This window comes from Pelodiscus sinensis, chromosome 25, assembly GCF_052426305.1.
Source record: "Pelodiscus sinensis isolate ZL-2025 chromosome 25, ASM5242630v1, whole genome shotgun sequence".
NCBI classification, from domain to species: Eukaryota; Metazoa; Chordata; order Testudines; family Trionychidae; genus Pelodiscus; species Pelodiscus sinensis.
This window is the reverse complement of record NC_143076.1, coordinates 3,122,582-3,143,993: the sequence shown is the minus strand read 5'-3', so window position 1 is coordinate 3,143,993 and position 21,412 is coordinate 3,122,582. Positions and strand designations below refer to the sequence as shown.

Genomic DNA, 21,412 nt, shown 5'->3' with positions numbered 1-21,412 from the left:
TCGGAGTGTGGGAGGGGACACCCTGCAGGTAGGGAGGTTGGGTGGGTTCTGGAGTGGCTTAGGGGATAGGGCATTTGCCTGGGGAGTGCAAGATTGGGGGCTTGAGTCCCTCCACCCACCCTGGGAGCGGCCGGACAGCCAACACAGGCTGCCCCAGGGATGGAGCTGGCGCCTGCCTTAGGAAGGGAGGATAAGGGACCTGCTGAAGGAAGGGAGGTGGGCTAGGGGATAGGCCATTTGTCTGGGGCGCACAGGGGGGTGGGCTTGAGTCCCCTCCACCCCCCAGGCAGGCAGTACAGGATAAGGGTCCCTTGGGACCTGGGGTGAGCTCTGGAGTGGCCTAGGGGATGGAGCACAGCGTATGGCGGACTAGAGTCCGTGGCCCCCACTCAAGCAGCACCTGGACAGCCAGCACAGGCTGCCCCAGGGATCAAGCTGCCTACCATATCAGGAAGAAAGGCTAGATATGGGGGGGGGGGTTCTTGGGTGGACAAGGGGCTAGGCCATTTGCCTGGGGAGCACAAGGTGGTGGGCTTGAGCCCAACCCACCCTGGGAGCAGTTGGGATGGAGCTGGCTCTTGCATTAGGACGGCAGAAGGTAGGGAGGTGGGTTGAGCTGCGGAGTGGATTAGGCAGAGGGTATTAGGGTATTTGCCTGGGGAGCACAGGGTGGTGGCCTTGAGTCCTAGCCACTGCAGGAGGGGCCAGAAAGCCAACCCAGACTGTCCTAGGAACAGAGCTGGCTCTGGCTCCTGCATTTATGAAACAAGGTAGGGGACCTACGGAAGGGAGGGTGGGATTCCAGTAAACTCAGGGATAGAGCATCGACCTGTGGAGAACAGGGTGGTGGTGGCTTGATCCCTCTACCCACCTAGGCAGTGGCTGGGCAACCAACACAGGCTGCCCCAGAGATGGAGCTGGCTCCTGCATTAGGAAAGCAGGATAAGGACACCTCTGAAGGTAGGGTGGTGGGGTGCGTTCTTGAGAGGCACAGGGCTCTTTCCTGGGGAGAGCAGGGCTGTGGGTTCAAGTCCCACCCTGGAAGTGGCCAGACAGCTGCCCCAGGGATGGAGCAGCAGAGCCAAGGCAGGCCCACTCCTGCCCCAAGCCCTGCACCACCTCTGAAAGCAGCTGACATGTACAGCAGTGACTCCATGTGCTGCCCCTCATCTACAAGCACCCACCCCACAGCCTGTTCTGGCATGGTTCTCCATTATTGATCAATGGGAGCTGCAGGAACAATATCTGCAGGCCACAGACAGCATGTGGAGACTCCCTCTCCCCCAGCTCTGACCATCTCAGGGGCTGCACAGACATGCCAGCCACCTCCAGGAGCACAATTGCCACAGGGATAATTACTGCAGGCGTGCCAGATTCAGCATTTTAGAACTCACTACACAACGAATTACATTTAAGCACAGGAGAGAAATGAAAGTTATGAAAGGCGCAGACCAGCCAAACAATGAAAGGAACTCACTTTGCAAGCAGTCAAAGTAGTAACAATCCATCCCCCCCCCCCCCCATGTACGTGTTGGGTCAAGAGATGAGGGAAGGACAGTGTGTGTTCGTGAAAATAACAGACACACACACAGGCTACGTCTAGACTGGCATGATTTTCCGGAAATGCTTTTAACGGAAAAGGTTTCCGTTAAAAGCATTTTCGGAAAAGCGTGTCTAGATTGGCAGGATGCTTTTCCGGAAAAGCACTTTTTCCGGAAAAGCATCCGTGCCAATCTAGACGCGCTTTTCCGCAAAAAAAGCCCCGATCGCCATTTTTGCGATCGGGGCTTTTTTGCGGAAAACAAATCCGAGCTGTCTACACTGGCCCTTTCGGGCAAAAGTCTTTCAGAAAAAGACTTTTGCCCGAACGGGAGCAGCATAGTTTTTCCGGAAAAGCGCTGATGATTTTACATGAGATCGTCAGTGCTTTTCCGGAAATTCAAGCGGCCAGTGTAGACACAGCCACAGTGTGTGAGACTGACAGATTTGCATTGCCAAGCTCCCTCCATTCCCCTCTCTCTGTGTGGAGACGGGGTACAGGAGTGGGGGGAGGAAGGACACCTCCCCTCTACTCCCTCCTACACCCTGCACAGCAAGCAGGAGGCTCCCAAGGGGCAGCTCCAAGGCAGAGAGCAGGAGCAGTAGGACAGTGGGGGCAGGGGCAACTGAAGTGGACAGCTTCCCAGCCAAACCCGTCACGATCACCTGTCAGAGGCTCCAGGACTGAATGGTGGATCCCGATATCCTGGTTGGTGACCACTGTTTTAATTAATGATAATGCTTTGCATTCCTATGGACATCTATGTACACTGGCATCTTTAACACATTTGGAAAATTTCTTGCAGAATGATGCAATATACAAACAGAAAACTGGTACTTTCCTTGCTTCCTACTCGTCCAAGCCCTTCTGTGCTTGAAATGCAAGAATAACACATCCTGTACTCTCTGTCAGAATGTATCCTGATTAATCCATGTGTTAGTAGGGCCAGGAAACATTGGTTGTAGACGCAAAGTCCTTTTGAATTTCATTTCTAGGGTATTCAGCACATTTCAACAAAAGTCGCTTCACTTATACAAGGGGGTCGGAATTAAGGATACCCTGCATACATAACATACTGTGATATAATAGTTATAAACCAATAGAGCAATACTTCCCCACACAGATGCCTTCTTAGCTAAACCGCTATTCGGGTTCAATGCAAATGGCATCCTTACCTCTCTCCATCTTGCTCCTGCACTGCTTGAAACGTACACGTTCGTTTTGCTTGCCATATTCTTGCCAACTGAGCCTAGGAAAATGACAGCGTCATTTCTCTTGGTATTTCTTACGAGGTGTTCTTAAAATATAGTCAGCCACCACTGAAGTATTTTATTTGTAATCAAATGAGAGGTGCTGAGAAGTTAACTTTTCATACTATAAATGAGTTACTTTAAATAAGAAGTTTTAAAAAATTGTTGCAGGTTTTAGGAAAGCAACGTCAAGACAAGTATGGCCAGATGAAATTGGCTGTGTTTTAAATGTTCAATAGAGCAAGCCTTCTGCAATAAAATAGTGGAATCAGATATTAATACGTGTATGCTTTAGAAAGGCCTTCATTTTGAGAGTGGCAAGAATAGACTATAAAACGTGTGATGGGTTTCTACCTCCAGCAATAGGACGGTGAAATGTATATGCATCAATAATTGTATGAGGAGTGCAGAAGACAAAGGATTGCAAAATTCATATTTTAATTGATTTTTGTAACAACGTTTTTAATAGCTGTAATGGCTCCATCCTGCAATGCGCTGAGCACCCACAAGTCAACAGGAACTGAAGACACTCAGTACTCACAGATTGAGAAAAATATACCTGTGGCAATGATCAGTCCTGGAGCAGATTCTTTGGAGAGAATGGGCATCCTACGTGACTGGAAGTTGAGCAGCTGACTCAGTCGCTGGGCCAGATGAAGAGAGCAGCCTTTAGAAAACTGGAATAGAAAAACATACTAAGCCACTTGCTATTGTAAAAGGCATTCCATGTGCCACATTCTTTTGTGCTTTTGTGTGAGCATCTCAAAATGCTCCCCAAAGATTTGTAAATTCAACCTTCCAGCATCCCCATAAAGCACAGAAGAAACCATGGCCACCTCTCAGCTAGACCACCAGTCAGATATATCTGTGCCTAAAGCCTTCAGGCTGTCTCTAGACTGGCCAGTTTTTCCAGAAAATCAGCCGCTTTTCCGGAAAAACTTGCCAGCTGTCTACACCGGCCGCTTGAATTTCCACAAAAGCACTGACTTCCTACTGTAAGAAATCAGTGCTTCTTGCGGAAATACTATGCTGCTCCCGTTCGGGCAAAAGTCCTTTTGCGCAAAAGGGCCAGTGTAGACAGCTTGGATTTGTTTTCCGCAAAAAAGCCCCAATCGCGAAAATGGCGATCGGGGCTTTTTTGCGGAAAAGCGCGTCTAGATTGGCACGGACGCTTTTCCGCAAAAAGTGCTTTTCCGCAAAAAGCATCTGTGTCAATCTAGACGCTCTTTTCTGAAAATGCTTTTAACGGAAAACTTTTCCGTTAAAAACATTTCCAGAAAATCATGTCAGTCTAGACGTAGCCTCAGTGTTTAGGAAACTCCAATGGAAACTCTGTGGTGTCTCATCTCAGCAACACAAGATGCCACGGACACATCATACCTGTCCCCTCGCTCCCTACACTGAGGCTCTGTCTACACTAGGGAGTTACTTCAAAATAACCTTTTTCCTCTTCACAAGCAGGCACTATTATTTCAAAATAACAAGCCCTTTATTTCGAAATAATGGACATGGCAGTGTGAACACTCACCTTGTTATTTCGAAATAAGGGGAGTTATTTCGAATTAACTCCCCAGCGCAGGCATGCCCTGAGCTCCTACAGAATATCAGATCAGGTTAAGGATCCAATATGAAGACTGTGATGGAAAGTTTTGTTTCTCTGGCACAATGGAAATCTCTTCAATAAGGGTAAAGTCTGTCTGTACAGAAGCCTGTGCAATGAATTCCTGCATCACAAACCTCCGTGCCTCAGTTTCTCCATCTAAAAGAAGAATGCTTCCCTATTTCACAGGAGTGCTGTGAGGATAAATTCGCAGGTCTATGTCAGGTGCTCAGATACTACAAAGACTCCGCCGCACAAAAGCCAAGAAACACATATGATTATATAATGTAAAATCTGCCTATGGTGAACTCTTATCATGAAACCCTGTTTGCAAGGGATGTGGCCTGGATTTTTTCAGTGCCCTGCAAAATGCAACTAAATCTATCATGTGTTTCTTCTGCATCATAAAAAAGTGGACTCCACCGTAATCTACACAATGCCTAGAAAAACTGTGACCTTCAAAACATTCATTCAAAGCTACTGGGAGGTGGTGCCCCCTGCTTGCTACACTCACCAACCACCGTCTCCCAGGGTAGGCAGCTCTGGCTCTCCTTTGGCTGCGGCGGGTTGGGCTGGGCTGAGGCTGCAGCTGGTTCAGCCCTCTTCCTCTAGCAGGGAGGGGGGAGGGGGCATGGCACCTGGACCTCTCCCTCTGGCCGCATGGGGGGAGGCCACGTGGCTCTGGCCCCCTGCCAGTGAGGGGCAAGGCTCCATAGTTCCTGTGTACCCCCTCCTCCTGGATCACTGGCAACGCCGCACATGTCCTGCACATCCCCTCCTCCAACCCAAGCCTCCCGAGGCTCTGCAGTTCCCGCGCACCCCCACCCCAGCCCCCGCACCTGAGCCCCCACAAGGCTGTGTGGCTCCCCGCGCCCCCACCTTCTCCTACCAACCCCCCATCACTCCTGCACACACCCCTCCCCCTTTCCTCCCACCTGCGCCCCTGCAGCTCCTGCACACCCCCTCCCCGCAAGTCCCTAAGAGGTCACATGGCTTCCATGCTCCCCTGTGGGGAGGAGTTAACCCCAGAGCCATGCGGCGCAGAGCCAGTAGGGAATCATGGGGGGGCAGGGAAGCAGCATGCCCCAGGAGCCACGCAGCGGGGGGGGCGCATACAGCTGAGGGCAGAGGAAGGTGCATGACATCACTCTCTCAGCCCACAAGAAAAGTATTTTAAAGTCTAATAAGACATTTGGAAGAAGGGAAAAAAATCCTGAATTTTCCTTTCACAAACTTCCACAACGAGGAGGTCTTTAAAATATGTGATGCATGATCCATGCATCATTTGCATCATCGGTGCAACATTTTGTGAAGTCAGTTGGGGATGTCAGGTCCCGGTGCCTGGCCCACAACTGAGAGGGTTAGACTTGGCAGTGAAGACGGCAGGGAGCACGGCTTGAACTCTCCAGTAAGACTGTGCACATCTGTATGCAGGATTCACAAAGACTGGATGCTTCTTAACCCTTTCTACCCCACACAAAGCGAAATCTAGCCGTATATTTTTAGCCTCTGTGTGATTTGATATTGAGACAACAGGTGGAATCCTGGCCCGACTGACGTCAATGGAAGCTTTGACACTGACTTCACTGGGGCCTGGAGTTCACCCGCAATGTCTCCAAACTGGTACCTCCGCAGATCCTTTCCACTGACTCCACCAGAACCGACATTTCCTCCTCTGGCAACAGAAACAGAGGAGCTTCGTCAGTAATCAAGGCTAATGTTGGCCTTCTCTAGCCAGCCGGCTAGAGAAGTGGGAAGAAAGGCTCTCACCTCAGTACTGACCCAATGCTCTGGGCTGATGCTGGGGGCTGTAGGAGGTACCATCTTTCTGACACAATTTCAAACCAAGGTCCTGTCCCTCAAGAGTCTCTGATACTTTTACTGCCATAGGGAGTTTAAACCTGGTCTCCACCCTCCCTGTTTGTAATCTCATTCTCGAACCAATCCTTCCAAGGGTGCAAATGGTTAATGACTGACCCAACAATTCTTCACAGAGGAAATGAGGTTAAAAATGCTCCTTTCCTCAAACATCAGTTACCTCGCAATCTATTTTTTCTCCATAACCTGTGTATGCTGGAGCCTGCAGGAACTCCCAGGTTCCACCCTTGTCAAAGGTGATGACAGACCTCATGTTCTCTTCACTGAAAGAGCCGTTTATCAGGGTGGCAATGTACACTCCTCTCACACCCTCAACACGGTGGAAGTCTGCAAAAGGCTCGTTGGCAAAATACCTGCAATGAAGCGCATGTGAGTGTCATATGGTTGACGGCAGTAAGCACTGCCATTGTGGGCAGAAAGCACAAGTACGATCGCTTCTCAGAGAAATATCCAGATCAAAGCACGGAAAGCCAATTGACCAAACGAGTGTTTCACCGGGGTACTGCTGTCATCTATCCTGAGTCCTTTCATTGGACACTTTTAGAAGGCCACCTCAAAGCGACCAGTAAGAAACCACCTTCCTCACAGTGTGGGTCCTCCAGACCGAGGCAGCGAGAGCTGTGCCCTGGCTCCACACCCTCACGCTGGTCTTACATCGTCACCGGAATGGAATCACAAGTAGGAACACAGCCTCGGGCAGCAGTTTTCAAACTTTTTATCTCATGACGCAGCTGAAGAAAATTGTTGATTCCCATGACCCAGCATAACTGAACTAAAATGTGGATCGGGGGGCTGAGGAAGAGAGCTGCAGCTTTGGGGAAGGGTCAGGGCTGGGGCAGGGGCCTTGCCTTGAGTGGTTCCCAGGCGGCAGTGCAGCAGGGGGGAGGGGCTAAGACAGTTTCCTGCCTCTCCTGGCCCTGCAGACTATGCTGCGCTCCAGAAGCAGCCGCAGCAGGTTCCCAGTCAATGGGAGTGTGGCGCTAGTGCTTGGGGCAGGGGCAGGGGCAAGGGCCCTTCTGCCCCCCACTCTCACCTAGGAGCTGGCCATGTCCGGGGAGCAGCACAGTCTGCAGTGCCTGGACAGGCAGGTAGCTGCCTTAGCACCCCACTGATCCCCTGCAGCAATGAGACTGGGTCACATCTAAGCACAGGAGTGGGAGCTCAGAATTACTGAGACCTGATCCCAGCTCTACTACCTGCCTTTTCTGTGATCTTGGCTGAATCACTTAACAGCTCCCTCTCCTCTGTGAAATGGGCACAGTGCCTACCTCTTAGGGGAGTCGCTGGGTTGAGCTGAGGTTTGTCTCTTTATCTGAAGGGTTGCATCAACACTCATTCCCTGATGCCCTCCTGTTCCATCCTCTTCAAGTTTCAGATGAACCTCATCTTGAATCCCTCACGCCACCCAGCCACAGGAGGGAGTTCCATCAAGCCAACCCAGCCCTCCTTACCTGACCAAGGTATCGCTGCCGGCCCCTCCAGGGCTGTAGTACAACACATTTTCCAGAGACAGAGAGAACTGCAGGCCTTCTGCGTCGGAGATGTAGAGGTTGGTGCGGTTGTTACTGTGGCTGACACACGCAAACACCTGCTCCTCAGATGCATCCACAATGTAGTATTCCTACAATGACATCAATTCACTCAGCCTGTCCATCACTCTCCTAGACACACACTGAGGGGTTTTCCACCCTCCATCATTTGTCATTTCCTCTTGGGCACCTAACAATAAATCCTCCCTCCACCCATTTTCAGCATTTCCACTTGGCGAACAAATTTCTCCCCTCTGTTTCTTGCACACGAGTGTGTGTCCCTTTCTCCCCCTCCACCAAACCCCATCTCAAAGAGCGGTCCAGCTGCAAAGAAATCCAATAAAGACTAGCACTTGCACCCTGCTCACAACTCGCCCAGCTCACACTGGCTTGACTAGCCGTACTTGTGTCTGCCCGTTTCTGTTCAGAGCTGAACAAAACCATCAGCACCTTGAGCACAGAACATGCCCACTTGTGTGCACACACCCTGCCAGCACCATGAAGGCACCTTGACACTCCTCTGTGTGCTCCTGCTTTGGGCAGCAGTGCCAGTCTGGGGGTGCTGCGTTTGCTGGGATGATACCACAGGGCTCTTTGAACCCTGAATGATCCCATGGGGTCCCATCTGTGTGGCAGAGCAAGGAACATTCCAGACCAGACAGTACTGTCAAAAGTACTTGCCCACAATGAGTGTGGGGCGGGCTGCCCAAGGGGCAGTCTGGGAGGTATGGTGCCTGCAGAGGCACAATCCTTCCCCCAGCTCCATCATGCACAGGGAACATGTTTGCAACTCCTCCCCTCTGCCATCAGCGGCAGAGAAGATGGGGGGGGACACATGACATTACTCTCTGGGCTGACTTGTATCCACAGTGATGCTAGCAAGGTGCTCCCACAGTTGCCAGAATTATTGTGCCAGACCCTTACATGAGAGGAGGGAAGGCTCCTTACAACTGCCCGGTGCATTCAGACTCGTACTATATGCAGCCTGGGCTGCACACAGACAATAATTTTCTGGCGCACAGCAGTGCTGAGAGTATTTAGAATCCAGAGGCCATTCCCCTCTAGATTACACTGCTTAAAAATATTGCCAGAACTATTTCACCCAGCTCTATTGGGCCCGATTCTGCAAACATGTATGCATGAGTGACTTCACTCTTGTTTGTAGCCCTATTTGTATCAATAGGCATCACACACATGGGTAAAGTTACTCGGCTACGTCTAGACTGGCATGATTTTCTGCAAATGCTTTTAACAGAAAAGTTTTTCCATTAAAAGCATTTGCGGAAAAGAGCGTCTAGATTGGCATGGACGCTTTTCCGCAAAAAAAGCATTGGTCCATGCCAATCTAGACGCGGTTTTGCACAAGAAAGCCCCGATCGCCATTTTCGCCATCAGGGCTTTTTTGCGCAAAACAGTTTTTAGCGGTCTATGCTGGCCCTCTTGCACAAAAACATTTCCAGAAAAGGGCTTTTGCCCGAACGGGAACGTCAAAGCATTTGCACAAGAAGCACTGATTTTGGACAGTAGAACGTCAGTGCTTTTGCGCAAAATCAAGCAGCCAGTGTAGACAGCTAGCAAGTTTTTGCACAAAAGCAAATGCTTTTGCGGGAAAACTTGCCAGTCTAGACGTAGCCACTCATGTTTAAAAAGGCAGGGTTTTCATTACACGTTACTTCCATTTCATTCTAAACAAAAGACGCCAAACTGTTTTGAACTAAGTACAGAATAAAACTGCTCTTGCTACCAATCTAAGTGTTGCAAATACTAGTTAATAAGTAAAAAATGCTATTCAGATCCTATACAAAACTCAGGTGCCTTTTGCTAAGGGAGAAAAAAATAGATGCCATAAATCAAGTCCATTGTACCTTAACTGGATGTCTGGTTACAAATTGTGCAGCTCGCATTGGCTTGCGGTTAAAGGAAACCCAGAGCTGAACTGAAGTTTGCTGCTGGCTGCCCAATAAATGCTATGGAAAAGAAGGGAAAATATTAGGAATCTTTTTTTATTCCTAAATACAACTGCATATCAAACAGGCTAAAGGCAGAGCAGATACAAATTAACAAAATCCACAGTAGAAAAGCAAGCAAATACCTTACCCATTCTCCAAAAAATAAAAAACCCACAACACAGTAACTTGATGGCTAGTTTGGCTGAGATCCTGTGACACTAGGATACTAAAAACATAAAACTGCCTTAGCAGTGTTCCCTGTGATTGTCAAACCTGAAAACTGTATGCCCTATGCCAGCATATGTGATCTTATTAGTGGTAACTCAGCAACCCCTCTGCAATTTATTTATCTATTTGCCCCATATCCTGTTAGTGTTAAGGAAACAGGAGCTTGGATATCAAATCGATGGGATTTATAGCTAGAAAACTAGTTTGAACCTGTTGAGGATTTCCTTGTCCTTTTAAGAAATAAGAGTGAGATCCCTTTAAAATGCACAGCACCAAATCTTCAGCTTCTTCATTGTTCTGAGCACACTTTTGGAAGATAAAAACAACCTTTCCTTCTAACTGACTAGCCAGGTTGTCAAAGGCTGATGTTTTCCTCCCACTCTCTGCTCTTCCAACCAGGCTGAATGAAATGAAAACGCCTGGTTTTATTCATGCCTTTTGCACGTTAGCCTCAATGTTTCAATTTAGATTTTTATAGTTTGGAGGATGAGTATCACATGATTCATAAAAATCATAGCCAAAATTTCCAAACAAGGGATGTCCAAGTTAGGCACTTCAATCTGTATCTAGGCTGCAAAATAACTGATCTGATTTTCTGAGGTGCTGAAGCCTCACAACTGCCACTGAAATCAAGAGAAGTCCTGACAATGAAGGTGCCTGTGTCTTGCACTGAACAAATGAGAGCTACCCAATCACTGAGGGCCCAGAAGATCACAGCTCCTCCCTCCTGCTGCATATGCTCCAGGTGGAGGAGACAGATGGGAAGAGAAACATCCTGAAAACCTCTCCCTGAATCTGCAGCACTGGGGGCTGATTCATGGCCCTTCAACAGTGGTTTAGGCTCTAGTTTGGGGCTCAGGTTCATTTCCCTGCTCTGCTACAATCTCACTGTTGTCCTTGGACAAGACATTTAGATTCTCTGGACCTCAGTTTCCCAGCTGGAAAATGGAGATAACAGAAGTATTCTGCCTCAGAGGGTCACTGTGAGGAAAAATGCAGTAAAGATTATGAGGAGTTTAGATACTAAGGTAATAGGGCAAAGATAACAAAGATGTGAGGGACAACGGCCTGTATCTCACAGAAGAACAAGGAGACAACTCTGAGTGCACATTTGCAATGTCTACTTCATGTTGGGGTTAATTTAGCCCAAAAAAGCACGCAGCTCCCAATGACAATAAAGTTACAGAGACTAGCTTAACTCTCTCAGATGAGTCAGGGCCTGATCCCTCTACAGGCTTTGGAGACAGCCCAATGCCAGCTCAATACAAACAAAGAGTAAAGGCTTCAGTTTTTACAGGACATATCATTTAGCAACTGAAAGTTTCCCTCAAACCGTTTTCTCCAGACGTGCATTTAGCTGCTGAGAGTATTTACATGGCTAAGAGTAAACTGTACTGCAGATCTGGGTTACACTCGCTACTCACTACTGCAGAAAGTACAGGAAACTTTTTGGGGGAACCACAGAAAAATGACTAGGGGCTGGCTTGTTAAAAATGCTTTGCTGGCAGTGGAAGGTTAAAACATAACGGCTACATCTACACTGGCATCCCTTCCGGAAAAGGGATGCTAATGTAGACTTTGGAATAGGCAAATCTGCAGGGGATTTAAATATCCCCCGCGGCATTTGCATTAACATGGCTGCCGCTTTTTTTGAAAGTAGGAATAAGAAATCCTCCGGAAAAGGCTTTATTTTCCGGAGAATAACGTCTAGACTGGCGCTTTTCTCCAGCTTTTCCCCAAGCCGGAAAAAAGCGGCAGCCATGTTAATGCAAATGTCGCGGGGGATATTTAAATCCCCTGTGGATTTGCCTATTCCAAAGTGCTACATTAGCATCCCTTTTCCGGAAGGGATGCCAGTGTAGACACAGCCAATGTGTTTTACCTTCCAGGGGGAAAGAATAAAGCTTTTTAGATCAGATTAAAATAAAGAAAACCCCAGTTGTCAATTTCTGCCTTCCCTTTACTTATAGGCATCTAGTTCTTTCTTGCCACAATTCCAGTCCTTTGCGGCCTGACCTAGTTCTGCCTAACTCACTAAAATCAAATAAATATATAAAAATACTGCTGTTCCAAGCTGATCTCCTTTTAACCCTGCATTGCGAATCACTGAGGAAAAATACTGGCACTTGGTTTATCCGGTCATTTCAGACAGTGTCTTTCCAGCAGAGCCATTTAGCCATTCTTGTTTGTATGTGCAAAGGTAAAGCACCAGATGAACAGCCCTGGAGACTGGACTCCTGTATTTATCCACACTGCATAGAGATGCTTTTACAGTGAACTACACAAAACATCCCAATGTACTTTGATGCAGCAGGACACACCATTTTAGCTTTGCTAAATGTTCTAATCATCTCTCTAGATGACTCATTCATATGTTTCCCAGCTCTCAGCAGAAGTGCTACTGTCATGTCTAGGGTGCTGAATATTAATATTCTGGTGGAGGGAGTCATTTTCACTCCAGGGCTGTGTCTACATTGGCCCCTATTCCGTAATAGGGATGCAAATGTAGCACTTTGGAATAGGCAAATCCGCGGGGGATTTAAATATCCCCCGCGGCATTTGCATTAACATGGCTGCCGCTTTTTTCTGGCTTCTAGATAAGCCGGAGAAAAGCGCCAGTCTGGACGCGATCCTCCGGAAAATAAGCTCTTTTCCGGAGGATCTCTTATTCCTACTTTCAAGAGATCTTCAAGTAGGAATAAGAGATCCTCCGGAAAAGAGCTTATTTTCCGGAGGATCGCGTCCAGACTGGCGCTTGTCTCCAGCTTATCTAGAAGCCGGAAAAAAGCAGCAGCCATGTTAATGCAAACTTAATGGGACTTGGCCACACCCAAAAAAAGTGGACATCCTGCTAACTAAAATCATGCCGGAACATGGATGTTGCCAGACTGGAGAGTGCCAGACTAGAGAATTTCTACCTGTACTTTTTTTTTTTCTGTGCTGCTGCCTGTTTGTATTTCCAGTTCCAAATGAGGTGTGTGGTTGACTGATCAGTTTGTAACTCTGGTGTTCATAACTCTGAGGTTCTACTGTACCCAGTTCTTTATACAGCACTATTCATCCATACAGCTCAAAGCACTTTGCAAAGCAGGTCAATATCACTAGCACTGTCTTTCAGATGGGAAATCTGAGGCAGTGAAGTGAGTTGCCCAAGGTCACCCAGCAGATCATTGTAAAATTTCAGCCTACACAGTGATTTTCTTACAAGCTACTTACCACAGTCTTTGTGGCAAACAGATACTTGTCTCGGAGCTGGAAGTCTTCAACCTCTTCCAGAATTATTTCTTTATTTTCCCTGGTTTGAAAGAAATCTGTGCTGCGAATAATAGTTGAGGACCCGGTAGGTTCATGCCGTTCTATGTAAATTGTATTCAGCTTATCATATGGGTCAATGCCCCTTGGACAGAAAAAAGAAAGAAAACAGCTATATTATTTCTGAGCTTACCCGGCTATCAAGGTAGTATCAGCTATTTAAAAACAAAGTCATTTAAGAAGAGATGGGCTCAAACTGCAAAACTTGGATCAGGATTGTGAACACCCAGCAGCTAGATAATGAGAACATGGTCTTTGGTTCACCTCATTCTAAAAAAAGAGGCTATCTGCCAAATCTGGATCCAAATTCCAGTTTGAATTTACAAACCACTCACAGAAGAGCTGGTCAAAATAAAGGGGGAGAATTGCAAAAATAGCTGACACCTTTCTCTCCGCTGTGTTCCACTGACATTCAAGATCCATTGGTAAGACCAATTAAGCAGCTTAAAGCTGGTTGAAAACAAGGAAAACTGAAAATGTATGATCCATCTGTCAGAAAGTCATTCTCTTCCCAGCCTCCTCATAAGGTATAAGAAGAGAACTTTATTCAGTTTCATAAGTGAAATGCAAAGGTGTTCAGTGAAACTATTGAAGTTCAGTCCCATGTGCATGTTTCAGAGATTATCAGGGCAAGTTACGCGTTATTTATCATTAAAATGAAAAAAACCCTGCTAGGTAGAAACTCAGATTCCAGCACTGGACAACAAAAAAGAATCATAGTGAGAAAGCAACCAAGAACTGGATAGCATGTGCCATTTTGTGTTTACTGCTCTGAAATCTATTTATAGTGACCATTTAAGGAACCAGAAAACAAACACCTCCCAATCAGAGATGGGGCTATTACTGCAAGTTTCCCTGCAAATAGATGGCATGGATTGGCTGTGAGTAGCTTTGATCTCAAGAAACCTTTTTTAACTTTATTAAGACCAAATCATGTACCATTGATGTTATCAGGAGTTCAATCTCCACCTTCAGTGTGAGCAGGATCAAGTCTTTTGAATGAAAAACGTTTTAAGATTTAGAGTAAAACTGTCCCCTCACACCCACACAGCAGATCTTGGTTCAGATATTCTGCTGCAATTGTTTGACAGTGCACTGATTAGGACAGGAAATGAAGGAGAACACAGTCTCTACCTGAAACTGCAAAAGGAGTTCAGGGAATAATTGCATGAGTGAGAATTTTGGAAAACATTCCCTGGGTCTTGCTAAAACCGCTACACAATCTTCAATGAACATTACGTTTTTAAAATAGCCCAGTGCCTCTAATTATTATTTGTTTTCCTGCAGTGCCTAGGCACTCTAGTCTTAGATCAGTGTCCCGCTGTGCTATGTGCTGTACAAACCCAGAACAAAAAGATATCCCTTGTCCCTTAGCATCAAGATTCACAATGAACTACTGAATCACCAAGGGTACGTCTACACTGCACACTTATTTCGAAATAAGCTATTCCAGAATAGTTATGCCAAAACAGCTTATTTCGAAATACCACATCTACATTGCAGGGAAGCCTCAAACTTGGTCTGAGACAGGCTCCCCTAATGTGGACGCACTATCTCGATTTAGAACCCCAGGAGGCACTGGGGTGGAATAACTCAGAATGGCCCTAGGGAGGGGCTATTTCGAAATAGCAGCAGTAGAGCATCTACACACGCCTTCGCTATTTCGAAATAGCTATTTTGGAATAGGTGTTATTCCTAATAGAATGAGGTTTACAGATTTTGGAATAAGCCATCTGTTATTTTGAAATTATTTCAAAATAACAGAATGGCTGTGTAGACGCTCCAATTGTTATTTCGAAATAACGCTAGTTATCTTGAAATAACGGTGCATTGTAAACACACCCCAACACTAGCATTTGCTGGATGCTGGCTTTTCCTTCACAGAGTCGATCCAAATACCAACACATCTTTATAACGTTTAACTTGTGGAAGCTATGGAGACACAATATGAGTCAAGCTGAAATTCTATGAGCTTTCAGTTGTCCCCCTTCTGCCTCATATTCCCATGGCAAACTGCTGTGATCTATAATATCCACTTATTATGGAATTAACTCTGGGGGAGAATACATTTCTGCATCTCATACTCTCCAGTGTCTTCTGAGCCCAAGTTCTTGGCAAAAAATAGGGGAGACCTAAGGAGGCCTGAAAGGACAAAAAAGGGAAAAACTTCCACAGTGACCCAAAGATTCAATACGTACCAAGAAAAAGATTTCACGTGTTCCTGAATCATTATCCAGGTCTGTCCAAAATCATCCGATTGCCAGAGCTGCAATACAAAATGTCAGTGACACAGGTGAGACTCAGATAGGGTACATCTAGACTGCAGTGCTATTTTGGGATACTGGAGATATCCCGAAATAGGTATTCCACATCTTTTGAACAAGCCCATTGTTTCAAAATAGATTTCAAAATAATGGGCTCGCTATTCTGACGTCCCTATAACTCTCGTGCCACAAGGGTTAAGGAACAATTTATTTCAAAATTTGGCACTGTGTAGACAAAGCTATTTTGAAATTAAGTCGAAATAAGATGCGCAATTTGCGTAGCTCAAATTGCATATCATATTTTGACCTACAGGTGCATTGTAGATGCATCCATACTCTAGCCACTGGAGCCTAAATCATTCCCCAGACTGAGTAAATTAAAGGGCTAAATTCTGGAAAGCACATTGCTCCCCCAAGCCATAACATAAATGAGCAGGGCTGACGCGGACCTGTACTTTGACTCTAAGCAGCTCTGTGCGGTACTCCTCTGCAAATGAATGCTGCCAGGAGCAATAGTGATCTACTTGTAGATGTATAGCATGTGCAGGGAACAGATGCCAGGTGGATGCGTACTCCTAAAGCCTGGACAGATGCCAAATTACTGCCTGCAGAGATGCCCTCATGGGGGGCTAATCAGAATTAGGAATAACCTCTCATGTGAAAGCAAAAGAAAGCATGAGACCTCTGCAATAGAAGCCGTCTTGCTCTCTGTTTCTATCACAACACCAACCACACCGTTGGCATTTAAATCATAATTACATTATTTTGCTGGTTTGCGCATAGAACCAGCCAGATTCCAGACCCAATGTTCAGTGCAAACAGTTTGATTTTAAAAAAGGCAGCGATCATCAATACATCCAGCATAACTTACAAATAAATGTACCATTGCCTCCCATTAGCAATGTAGTTCAGCACGTACCGAGTGGAGAATTAAGCTCTAACTCAGAAACAAGAGTAAAAGGCAATAACGGCTGTCTGCGGTAGAGTGACTAAGGACTAGTTATTGCCCTTTCACTGATCTAGCAGAATGGCGTTGTCTGATTGTGTCTGATAGGAGTGATGTGTGAGCATTAATCTTGGTCCTTTCCACTTCAGAAACACAGCATGTTCATTTAATCCTTTAAAATAATATTACTCTGTGCTTCTGTGGCATCTTTCTTCTGCAGCTATACAAAAGCTTTTGCAAACAGGAATGTAGACCCTTACCAAGATGATAAGTTTTATATTGGTCTTACAGATAGGTAAATTAGAGCTCAGTGAAATGATCTGCTCAGTCACACATTGAGTCAGCTGCAAAAACAGGAATGAGAACCCAAGAGATGACTCAGACAACTGATCTAACCGCAAGATTAACCCTGTCCCTGAGGAGGGAGAAAAATTATTCTCCTTCACTTCTGATGATAGGACAAGAAGCAATGGGCTTAAATTACAGCAAGGGAGGTTTAGGTTAAACTTCCTAACTCTCCGGTTACGTCTACATTGCACTTTCTTGTGCAAGAACGTATGCAAATGAGGCACCGCAATGAATATCGCCACACCTCATTTGCATACTTAATGAGCCATCATTTTTGTGCAAGGGGCTTTTGCGCAAGAGCTGTTCTACCACTTATTTTCAGGCAGAGTAGCTCTTGAGCAAGAGGGGGGTTTGCACAAGAAGGAGCAGTGTAGACTGCTCTGCCTTGCACAAAAGCCCCTTACACAAAAATGACAGTTCATTAAGTATGCAAATGAGGTGCAGCAATATTCATCACTGCTCCTCATTTGCATATGTTCTCGCGCAAGAAAGCACAATGTAGACGTAGCCTCCGAGTAGTAAAACATAGAATAAATTGCTTAGGGAGGTCGTGGAATCTCCATCACTGGAAATTTTTAAGAGCAAGTTAGACACCTGCCAGGGATAGTCTAGATCACTGATGGGCAACCTAGGCTAGTGAATAGCCCACCTTCATCTCAGTAGGCCACAGGAGTGTCCTAACCAAGACATTCTCCTGGGACAGGGTAGTTCTGCTAAATGTCCTTGTATACCTAGAATTTGCAGAGTTGTGCTGACTGAACCATAGTAATGCTGTGAATGGATGCAAAGGGAGCACCCAGTTTTCACGGTCAATGTTGTATGCAATCAGCATGAACCTCACTGCACACGCCCTGGCTTTACGTGCATGTCACTTGAGTAATACTGGTAGGGAAAAAACAATGTGGACAGAAACCAGAGGAGTCTGGCAATCCTGCACGTGGGCTACAGTAAACAAGTATCTTGTGGGCCATGTATATAATCCCAATGGGCCACAGGTTGCCCACCACTTGTCTAGATAGTTCTTGTTCCTGCCATGAATGCAGAGGATTGGACCTGATGACCTCTTGAGGTTCCTTCCAGTTCTACAGAATGAATCTCTCTTGTCTGGAATCCTCAGGACCTGATCGGTTCTGAACAAGAGAATTTGCCGGACCATGGAAGGTCAGTGTTGTCCAGCAGCATCACCAACACTTCCACTGCGCACTGGGCTGTTAGAAGATATTCAGGGGTAAAGTAGCGCAGAACGCTGAGAGCTAGGACTAGTGGCTATAAACAAACTTGATGGGACCACAGGAAACTTGGCCAAACCCATGAAAAGTGGACATCCAGCTAACTCAAATCATTCTGGACAATGGATGTTTCCAGACCAGAGGGTTCTAAATTAGCAAGGTTCAACCTGTACTCTTCTATAATTATCAACTAACCTAGCGACAGAAGCTAACAAAATCATAGGGGTCAGTGCCAGTGGTGTGCAGGGAATGCAGATGAACTGTGAAGTCCTGGGGGAAAATTCCTACAGAACAGAAGCACAGCGGAGCTGACCATTGAGAGCATGCCAGGCAAAGGAGGAGACAGATGGGAGTATGCGCAGGAGTAGTTGTTGAATTCAGTCAGCACTGTGCAGTTGTAACCCAAAGAGGCTGCTTTAAGTCGGAGGGATTTGGGGGCTGCTGTATCCTATAGCAGGAATCACTCACAAATGCCAGCAGCACACCAGAATCAACAGAGCACACACAGAGCTGCTTTATCCACCCCCACGCCTTGGCTCTCTCATCTCCGCTGTCCCTCTCTGATCAGAAAATCCAGCCCCCTAAAATATAACTAAAAGATCAGACTATCTGTGCTTTTGAGGGGAGGTCGTTTTTTTTTAACAGATTTTTATTTGTGTTTTCAGGCAGAAAGTCCATGCACAGTCATTTCAAAAGCTGTACACACTACCCGCCAAAAAACCAAAACCTTGTTTTGTGCCAAAGCGGCAACTTGCAGAGCAAGGCCTATTGCAAACATTTGCAATGCAAAGCTGCCAGCCCATGTTAAATGATCCAAAGGTCACTCCTGACCGTATTGGCAGTTCTCTGGCATGAGTTACTAATGAGGCAGGCAGTGGATTAGTCGAAGTGGGGAGAAGGCTGTCACAGCTTGTTTCTGCCAAAAAATATAACCACCACCTTTATCCTTGCTACCAAAGGGAAAAAAGATTTCTGTGTTTAAAAGGAAATGTGCTGGCTAGGTAGAGCCAGGATGGGGTGGATGTTCTGTGTGCTCTGCCCCTAGATGGGAAAATAATCTACTAATCATGGCAAGAAGATACTAAAGCACAAATCCACATGATACTGGTATGTGATTTTTCAAGATAAACACTTTGGCCACTGCCAACCATAAAGCCTACAGAACATGAAATATATAGTCTAGTGTTTCTGAGCCTACCTATTTCTTCCAAGCAGAGTATAAATAATAAGGCTCACTTCTTCCTTTAAGGTGCACTGGAGCTCACTTCTACTCTATGGCTGTGTGACAAGGTGGACCAGGCCCCAAAACCCCTGCTGGGGGCAAACCATAGAGACGTCCCCCAGGAAAGTTTGGATACATCTACACTGCACAGCTATTATAGCTACCTACAGCTACACAAGCTGCCCGTTATTTCAAAATATTTTTTGAAATAACCGACGTGCTATTTCAGCATCCCGATAACCCTCGTTACACAAAAGTTAAGGGTTGTCTCGAAATAGCACGTTATTTCAAAATTTGGTGCTGTGTAGATGCACCAAATTTCAAAATAAGCTATTTCGAGTTTAGGGTGGTATGTAGATGCACCCATCGAGTGGCACAAAGGATGTAACGAATCAGGACTCAGCAAGCAGGTTAAAAGGAAGCTTTTGGGCCAGAGTGAAGCGGAACTTTAGGGCTCAAGAAACTCCAACAGGGCAGCCACAGCATGGAGTACAGGCCTAGGCACTCGGCCAAAGGGGATGGCCCCCATTGCAGGCCATTCTCAAACGTTAAATGGTTGAGAAGAATCATGAAGGAATGTTACATAGCGCCTGGGGACCAACAAGCCAGAACTCCTGGGTTCATGCCCTGGCTTTGACCCTGACGCTTTGTGTGATCGTGGCTGAAGCTCTTACTCTTTGTGCCTCAATTTCCCCATGTGGACTATTTTTACAAGCAGTGGCCATTGGCCTGTATATGTGCGGTAGGCATTCCTTGTGCGCCCAACCAATGGTATCAAAGGTGGTGTGGGCCACTTTCCCATTTTTACTGCAGTACAAACAATTTGCAGCAAAGAGGGTGGAAATACAAATAAAGACAACTTCGCTCAGCTACAGGTACAGCTACAGGGAAGCAAACTCCATTTCTTCTTTAAGTGGTGGTCCCTGTGTGAATTTCATAGGTGGGAGATTAACAAGCAGCAGTCACACGCAGGCTGGGTGCAGGTCACAGAAGTGATAGCTGACTGCGTTCCCCACAGCTGTATCTGCAGATGACCCTGTGTGTATGCAAACAACTCCAAGTAATGCACTACAGATCTCCAGTAGAGAGATGTCTCTCACAGATGCAGCCAACTTGCCTTTCTGGCAGAGGAATGTGAGCTAATTGGTAACTCAGTGAGACCCATTTTGGAAAATCTCTGAGCCAATATACCTTGACCTCTTGATCTCTCTGCTATGGGAGAGGGGGAACAACAGTTCAGGTGTCTTTCTAACGTCCTTTGTGGAGGAAAAAAAATGAAAGCCTTTAGAATATCCAAAGAACCCAGTCTTTTCTCCTTTTTCAAGACTTATGGTTTAGAAAAAAATGGCAAGTGAATGGCCTGACTCACATGGCACTTGGAAACTACTTTAGGGATGATTCTGGGGGCAAAGGGCATAATGCAGCCTTTTCGTTATAGCAGGTACTATGGGGTGAGTCCACCCTAAGCACAACCGGCTCTCTGGTTTATCTGGCTTAGGTTAGAGCAGTGGTCACCAACCAGTAGATGGGGATCTACCAGTAGATCTTGGAGCCTCTGACAGGTGATCCTGACTGGTCTGGCGGGGAAGCTAGCAAGCGCGGGTACTTCAGCTGCCTGTCCTGCTGCTCCTGATCTCTGCATCAGAGTTGCCCCTCTGGTTGCCTCCTGCTTGCTGTGCAGGGAGTAGGAGGGCATTGATGTCAGGGTGTCCCTCCTCCTCCCACTCCTGCACCCCATCTCCACACAAAGAGAAAAGGATGGAGGGAGCTTGGCAATGCAAATCTCTGTCACGCTCACACACTGTGTGGCTGTGTCTACACGCGCGGCTTCTTGTGCAAGTAGGGCCGTTCTTGTGCAAGAATCCGCAGAGCGTCCACACTGCCCGCCCGCTCTTGCGCAAGGAAATTTACAGTACGGCGTGGAAAGAGAGGGCTCCTTGCGCAAGAGCTACGCTCTTTCTTAACAGCTGTAAGCCCTCTTGCTCAGGAGCTCTTGCGCAAGCGGGCAGTGTGGACCCTCCGCAGGGGTTTCTTGAGCAAGAAAGCCCTATGGCTAAAATGGCCGTCAGCTTTCTTGCGCAAGAGAGCGTCCACATGCCATGGGCGCTCTTGCACAA

General features: G+C 46.6%; 1 protein-coding gene across 2 annotated transcripts in view; it reads right to left on the bottom strand.

Moving 5' to 3' along the window:
- Nucleotides 1-21,412, bottom strand: part of SORL1 (sortilin related receptor 1) — a 156,875-nt gene that overhangs the window by 86,195 nt on the left and 49,268 nt on the right. For both annotated transcript variants that reach the window (XM_075909722.2, XM_075909723.2), the window contains exons 5-11: nucleotides 15,485-15,552; nucleotides 13,191-13,371; nucleotides 9,663-9,764; nucleotides 7,720-7,889; nucleotides 6,429-6,621; nucleotides 3,350-3,467; nucleotides 2,716-2,789 (exon numbers count right to left, since the gene is read on the bottom strand). In XM_075909722.2, the coding sequence (XP_075765837.2) occupies nucleotides 2,716-2,789; nucleotides 3,350-3,467; nucleotides 6,429-6,621; nucleotides 7,720-7,889; nucleotides 9,663-9,764; nucleotides 13,191-13,371; nucleotides 15,485-15,552 (906 nt within the window). The remainder of the gene's footprint in view (nucleotides 1-2,715; nucleotides 2,790-3,349; nucleotides 3,468-6,428; nucleotides 6,622-7,719; nucleotides 7,890-9,662; nucleotides 9,765-13,190; nucleotides 13,372-15,484; nucleotides 15,553-21,412) is intronic.